Source organism: Staurois parvus, unplaced genomic scaffold (assembly GCF_062004578.1).
Source record: "Staurois parvus isolate SC_StPar_1 unplaced genomic scaffold, SC_StPar_1.0 ptg000190l, whole genome shotgun sequence".
In the NCBI taxonomy this organism is placed as follows: Eukaryota; Metazoa; Chordata; class Amphibia; order Anura; family Ranidae; genus Staurois; species Staurois parvus.
The window spans coordinates 2,176,288-2,184,357 of record NW_028317986.1 but is presented as its reverse complement, the minus strand read 5'-3'; the positions used below and the strand labels follow the sequence as shown (position 1 = coordinate 2,184,357).

The 8,070-nt window shown below is 44.9% G+C and overlaps 1 protein-coding gene across 1 annotated transcript in view; it reads left to right on the top strand.

The window, feature by feature from the left end:
• Window positions 1-6,193: 6,193 nt before the first annotated feature.
• The window catches only part of IGFBP2 (insulin like growth factor binding protein 2), a 138,400-nt gene continuing 136,523 nt past the window's right edge, over window positions 6,194-8,070 (top strand). The window contains exon 1 of the mRNA XM_089677611.1: window positions 6,194-7,530. Coding sequence (XP_089533737.1) covers window positions 7,182-7,530 — 349 coding nt within the window. The 5' untranslated portion in view covers window positions 6,194-7,181. The remainder of the gene's footprint in view (window positions 7,531-8,070) is intronic.

Genomic DNA, 8,070 nt, shown 5'->3' with positions numbered 1-8,070 from the left:
CAAAAACGCACCGCATTTGCACTTTTGGTGCGTTTCTTGAGTGTCATGTCCATTTTTTGAAGACGCAGGCAACGTGTTTTTACTTTGTTTTTGCAAGGGAGCAGTGAGAAAGCAGAGAAAAAAAAACAAGTGCGATGCATGTAAAACGCACCCCAACACATGACAACGTATTGCAGAAAAACGCAATGCATGCAAATGTGCGCAAACGTGCATAATCTAAACGCACTGCAAGGCAGAACAAGGCAAAAGGCTGCTTTCTCACTGATGCCCTTTTGCTGCGTCTTTACCATCCTAAAAATGCCATCCCTGTAAGTCGCATGGGACCACTGCACAGCGGGTGCGATGCATTTTGAAACTTCCTGCGTGCTGCATTTTTGGTGTGTTTTTCAAAACTGCATCAAAAACACAGCTCCACACTGAAATGAATAGAAAAATCAGTAAAAACGCAGTAAGAACGCACCACATTTGCACCTTTAGTGCCTTTCTTGAGTGTCATGTCCGTTTCTTGAAGATGCAGCAACCAGAAAACGCACCGCAAACACATTCGGCATCCAGCTCCACACTGAAATGAATGGAAAACAGCAAAAACGCACCACATTTGCATTTCCAGAGAACGTACCGCAAACACATCACAGATCCGGCAAAAACACGTGTTTTTAACATGTTCTTGCAAGAGAGCAGTGAGAAAGCAAGAAAAAAAAAAAGTGCGATGCATGTAAAACGCACCCCAACGTTTGACAACGTATTGCAGAAAAACGCATTGTGTTCAAATGCACGCAAACATGCGCAAACATGCATCATCTCAACGCACTGCAAGACAAAAGGCTGCTTTCACACTGATGCCTTTTTGCTGCATCTTTACCATGCTAAACATGCAATCCCTGTAAGTCGCATGGGACCACTGCACAGCGGGTGCAGTGCAATTTGAAACTTCCTGCATGCTGCATTTTTGGTGCGTCTTTCAAAACCGTATAAAAAAACGCAGCTCCACACTGAAATGAATGGAAAACACAGTAAAAACGCAGTAAGAACGCACCACTTTTGCACCTTTAGTGCCTTTTTTGAGTGTCATGTCCGTTTCTTGAAGGCGCAGCAACCAGAAAACGCACCGCATACACATCCAGCATCCAGCTCTACACTGAAATGAATGGAAAACGCAGCAAAAACTCAGTAAAAACCCACCACTTTTGCACCTTTGGTGCCCTTCTTGAGTGTCATGTCCATTTCTTGAAGGCGCAGCAACCAGAAAACGCACCGCAAACACATCAAAGATCTGGCAAAAACACGTTTTTACTTTGTTTTTGCAAGGGAGCAACGAGAAGGCAGAGAAAAAAAAATCAAGTGCGATGCATGTAAAACGCACACCAACATATGACAACGTATTGCAGAAAAACGCATTGCATTCAAATGCACGCAAACATGCATAATCTCAACGCACTGCAAGACAAAAGGCTGCTTTCACACTGATGCCTTTTTGCTGCGTCTTTACCATGCTAAAAATGCAATCCCTGTAAGTCGCATGGGACCACTGCACAGCGGGTGTGACGCATTTTGAAACTTCCTGCATGCCGAATCTTTGGTGCGTTTTTCAAAATTGCATCAAAAACTCAGCTCCACATTGAAATGATTAGAAAACACAGCAAAAATGCTGCAAAAACGCAGTAAAAATGCATCACCTTTGCACCTTTGGTGCCTTTCTTAAATGTCATGTCCGTTTCTTGAGGGTGCAGGCAACCAGAAAACGCACCGCAAACACATACGGCATCCAGCTCCACACTGAAATGAATGTAAAACACAGCAAAAACGCACCACATTTGAACTTTTGGTGCGTTTGTTGAGTGTCATGTCCATTTTTTGAAGACGCAGGCAACGTGTTTTTACTTTGTTTTTGCAAGGGAGCAGTGAGAAAGAAAAGGAAAAAATCAAGTGCGATGCATGTAAAACGCACCCCAACATATGACAACGTATTGCAGAAAAACGCATTGCGTTCAAATGCACGCAAACGTGTGCAAACATGCATAATCTCAATGTACTGAAAGACAAAAGTCTGCTTTCACACTGACGCCTTTCTGCTGCGTTTTTTACCATTTCCTTTACATTATATGGGACCGCTGTGCTGCGCGTGCGATGCATTTTGAAAATTCCTGCATGATGCATCTTTGGTGCACTTTTCAAACCGCATCAAACTGTTTGAAATGAATGGAAAATATTGGAAACATTAAAATGAATGGGAAACACACCAAAAATGCATCAAAGACGCACCACATTTGAGCTTCAGGAGCCTTTTTTTGAGTCACACGTCCATTTTTTGCAGGTGCAGGCGACCAGAAAGCGCACCGTAAAGACATCAAAAACACATGTGCGTTTTTACTGTGTCTTTGCAGCGAAGCTGTGAGAAAGCAGAAAAAAAAGCGCAATGCATATAAAACGCACACCAAACAGTGCAACGCACTGCAGGGCAAAAGGCTGCTTTCAAACTCATGCCTTTTTGTTGCGTTTTTTACCATTACCTTTAAATTATATGGGACCACTGCACTGCGGGTGTGATGCGTTTTGAAAGGTCCTCCATGCTGCATCTTTGGTGCATTTTTCAAAACCGCATAGAAACGTTTGAAATGAATATAAAACATGGAAATGAATGGAAAACACACGAAAAATGTGTCAAAAATGCATAAAAAATGCACCACATTTGAGCTTCTGGAGCTTTTTTTGAGTCACGTCCATTTTTTGCAGGTGCAGGCGACCAGAATGCACATCTTAAAGGCATCAAAAACACATGTGCATTTTTAATGTGTCTTTGCAGGGAAGCTGTGAGAATGCAGAAAAAAAGCGCAATGCATATAAAACGCACACCAACACATTACATCGCACTGCAGAAAAACTCAATAGATGTAAAACGCACACCAAACAGTACAACGCACTGCAAGGCAAAATCATGCCTTTTTGTTGCGTTTTTTAACACAACCTTTATATTATATGGGACCACTGCGGTGCGGGTGCGATGCGTTTTGAAAGGTCCTCCATGCTGTATCTTTGGTGCGTTTTTCAATACCGCATAAAAACGTTTGAAATGAATATAAAACATGGAAATTAATGGAAAACACACCAAAAATGCGTCAAAAATGCATCAAAAACGCACCACATTTGAGCTTCAGGTGCCTTTTTTTGAGTCACACGTCTATTTTTCGCAGGTGCAGGCGACCATATCGCACCGTAAAGACATAAAAAACACATGTGCGTTTTTACCGTGTCTTTGCAGGGAAGCTGTGAGAAAGCAGAAAAAAAAAGTGCAATGCATGTAAAACGCACACCAAACAGTACAACGCACTGCAGGGCAAAAGACTGCTTTCAAACTCATGCCTTTTTGTTGCGTTTTTTTACCGTTACCTTTAAATCATATGGGACCGCTGCGGTGTGGGTGCGATGCGTTTTGAAAGGTCCTGCATACTACATCTTTGGTGCGTTTCGTGAAACCGCATCAAAACATTTGAAAGGAATAGAAAACATTGGAAACATGGAAATGAATGGAAAACACACCAAAAATGTGTCAAAAATGCATCAAAAATGCACCACATTTGAGCTTCAAATGCCTTTTTTTGAGTCACACGTCCATTTATCGCAGGTGCAGGCGACCAGAAAGTACATCGTAAAGCCATCAAAAACACATGTGCGTTTTTACCGTGTCTTTGCAGGGAAGCTGTGAGAAAGCAGAAAAAGAAGCGCAATGCATGTAAAATGCACACCAAACAGTGCAACGCACTGCAAGGCAAAATCATGCCTTTTTGTTGCGCTTTTTACCATTACCTTTAAATCATATGGGACCGCTGCGGTGTGGGTGCGATGCGTTTTGAAAGGTCCTCCATGCTGCATCTTTGGTGCGTTTCGTGAAACCGCATCAAAACATTTGAAAGGAATAGAAAACATTGGAAACATGGAAATGAATGGAAAACACACCAAAAATGTGTCAAAAATGCATCAAAAATGCACCACATTTGAGCTTCAAGTGCCTTTTTTTGAGTCACACGTCCATTTATCGCAGGTGCAGGCGACCAGAAAGTACACCGTAAAGCCATCAAAAACACATATGCGTTTTTACTGTGTCTTTGCAGGGAAGCTGTGAGAAAGCAGAAAAAAAAGCGCAATGCATATAAAACGCACACCAAACAGTACAACGCACTGCAGAAAATCTCAATAGATGTAAAACGCACACCAAACATTCCACGCACTGCAGGGCAAAAGACTGCTTTCAAACTCATGCCTTTTTGTTGCGTTTTTTTACCGTTACCTTTATATCATATGGGACCGCTGCGGTGCGGGTGCGATGCATTTTGAAAGGTCCTGCATGGTGCATCTTTGGTGCGTTTTATGAAACCGCATCAAAACGTTTGAAAGGAATAGAAAACATTGGAAACATGGAAATGAATGGAAAACACACCAAAAATGTGTCAAAAATGCATCAAAAACGCACCACATTTGAGCTTCAGGTGCCTTTTTTGAGTCACACATCCATTTTTTGCAGGTGCAGGCGACCAGAAAGCGCACCGTAAAGCCATCAAAAACACATATGCATTTTTACCGTGTCTTTGCAGGGAAGCTGTGAGAAAGCAGAAAAAAAAGCGCAATGCATGTAAAACGCACACCAAACAGTACAACACACTGGCAGGACTCAAACTCATGCCTTTTTGTTGCGTTTTTTACCATCACCTTTAAATCATATGGGACCACTGCGCTGCGGGTGCGATGCGTTTTGAAAGGTCCTCCATGCTGCATCTTTGGTGCGTTTTATGAAATCGCATCAAAACGTTCGAAATGAATAGAGAACATTGGAAACATTGAAATTATATGGGACCGCTGCGCTGCGGGTGCGATGCATTTTGAAAGGTCCTCCATGCTGCATATTTGGTGCGTTTTTCAAAACCACATAAAAACGTTTGAAATGAATATAAAACATGGAAATGAATGGAAAATACACCAAAAATGCATCAAAAATGCATCAAAAACGCACCACATTTGAGCTTCAGGAGCCTTTTCTGAGTCACACGTCCATTTTTTGCAGGTGCAGGCGACCAGAAAGCGCACCTTAAAGACATCAAAAACACATGTGCGTTTTTACCGTGTCTTTGCAGGGAAGCTGTGAGAAAGCAGAAAAAAAAGTGCAATGCATATAAAACGCACACCAACACATTACAACGCACTGCAGAAAAACTCAATAGATGTAAAACGCACACCAAACATTCCACGCACTGCAGGGCAAAAGACTGCTTTCAAACGGATGCCTATTTGTTGCGTTTTTTTACCGTTACCTTTAAATTATATGGGACCGCTGCGCTGCGGGTGCGATGCATTTTGAAAGGTCCTGCATGCTGCATCTTTGGTGCGTTTTTCAAAACCGCATAAAAACGTTTGAAATGAATTTAAAATATGGAAATGAATAGAAAATACACCAAAAATGCGTCAAAAATGCATCAAAAACGCACCACATTTGAGCTTCAGGTGCCTTTTTTGAGTCACACGTCCATTTTTTGCAGGTGCAGGCGACCAGAAAGCGCACTGTAAAGCCATCAAAAACACATATGCGTTTTTACCGTGTCTTTGCAGGGAAGCTGTGAGAAAGCAGAAAAAAAAACGCAATGCATGTAAAACGCACACCAAACAGTGCAACGCACTGCAGAAATACTCAATGCATTCAAATGCGCGGAAACTCAAGCAAACACGACGCGGTGCTGCAGAATACAGGCGACAGGGTAATGCATGCGTTGCGGTGTGAATGAGCCCTCCCTATGAATGAACACATCCATGCGGTGAATTGAATTTTTTCTATTGGGTGAACAAGATGGATTTGTATCTTTTTTTTTTCCAATGTAACTGCAGAACTCTAATCCTAATGCGAGGTGATGAATATTTTGCGTTTTTATTAGGAGACATAACAGACGTCCTGCAACAGACAGACTCCAATGAGCCGTATAATGAGAGAACAAAGGCGGATTCTGTATATTAGACATTGTCTCCTATAGGGAGGCAGACGGAGGATACAATGGAACAGACACAATGTACATTCATAGGACGGCACACACACTGACTCTATATTATTGTTACTTCAGGGACGGCAGGGGAGGCTGGACGCAGGTCCTGCACATGTGCCTGTAGGTTCAGATGGGATGGAGGCGAGGGCAGACACATATACAGAGGCAGACTGCGGAGAAGAGACAGGAGAGGGCGGAATGAAGGAGGGGAGAGCAGGGAAGGGCAGGAATAAAACCAGATCTAGGAAAGGTGCAGACAGAGAAGTGAGAGAAAGTGCAGAAGACTGCAAGAGCTCAGACGGGGGCAATCCATCCCTGGGAGAGATCACAGCGGATCCCAAGAGCTGGGAGCTAGAGAGAACAGATCCCAGGAAAGGGACAAGCGGGAGGTAGATCTCAGGGCACAGGTATAGACAGGGGCAACAGAAAGCTTGGGGGTTGTAGATCCTTTGGAGAAGAGCGGTAGACCTTTTGGAGAGGGACCGTAGATCCTAAAGAGAGGAGCAGTACAGCATTTGGAGAGGGGCAGTAGATCCTTCAGAGAGGAGCAAGTAGATCTTTGAAGAGGGACTGTAGATCATTTGGAAAGGGGTAGTAGATTTTTTTGGAAAAGAGCAGTAGACCCTTTAGAGAGGGACAGGAGATCCTTCAGAGAGGAGCAGTAGAGTATTTAGAGAGGGGCAGTAGATCCTTCAGAGAAGAGCATTTGGAGAGGGGCAGAAGATCCTTCAAAGTTGGGCAGTAGAGTATTTGGAGAGGGGCAGAAGATCCTTCAGAGTTGGGCAGTAGAGTATTTGGAGAGGGGCAGTAGATCCTTCAGAGAGGAGCATTTGGAGAGGGGTAGTAGATCCTTCAAAGTTGGGCAGTGGAGTATTTGGAGAGGGGCAGTAGAGTATTTGGAGAGGGGCAGTAGAGTATTTGGAGAGGGGCAGTAGATCCTTCAGAGTTGGGCAGTAGAGTATTTAGAGAGGGGCAGCAGATCCTTCAGAGAGGGGCAGTAGATTTTTTTTTAGAGAGGTCAATAGATCACTTGAGCTGAAGGTAGACTCAACCTTTGGCAAGAACCAACAAAAGGGGGTACACCAGATCCCTTGACCAAGAGTAGAAGACCAAGGGTGCCATCTCATCCGTGCCAACCTCCCCAGCCCCCCAAAAAGGATGCAGCTCTCCGGCCACCTGCTGCTCTTTCTGGCCGCCCTGTGCGCCCCAATCTACAGCGAGGTCCTTTTCCGCTGCCCACAGTGCGCCCCGGAGCGCCTGGCCGCCTGCCCGCCTTCCCGTCCGCCCTGCGTGGAGCTGGTGAGAGGCCCGGGCTGCGGCTGCTGCTCGGTGTGCGCCCGGCTGGAGGGCGAGTCGTGCGGGGTGTACACGGCCCGCTGCTCCTCTGGACTGCGCTGTTACCCCAACCCGGGGTCCGAGCTCCCCCTGCAGGCGCTGGTACAGGGGCAGGGCACATGCGCCAAGAGGAGAGACGCAGAGTACGGCAGCAGCCAGGAGCGCTGGGCAGGTAAGGGGTTCAATCCACCTATTCTTACTATTCTTCATATACGGGATTGATGCGGCTCCAGCTGTTTGCTCAGCGATTTCCAATATAACGGGAGACCGTAGAGCTGCAGTACAATCAGGACAACGGGGCTAGAAGGACTTTGCTCCTCAGAGCTTACTATACGGGCAAGCTGCCACTGGCCAGCTGCTGAGGAACTACAAATCTCAGCATGCCTTGCCAGACCTATCAGTTGAGGGGGGGGGGCTTCCCAGCTCTCTTTAACTTGCTTATGATGTAATATTGGATGTGTTAAGCTGGCCACACACTGTACAATATGATTGCATGATCTCCTTTGCTCTATCAACAGCTTTGTGATTTGAATGGATAAGAATTGATTGGACTATAAATTCTGGTTCCCGTGATACATAGTTTGGGTCAATTTAAATGTTAATTGTACAGAGATGGTACAACCAGATTGTAGCGTGCAGGGACCGGCCAAGATTCAGACCATCTATGAGCAGGGACCGGCCAAGATTCAGACCATCTATGAGCAGGGACCGG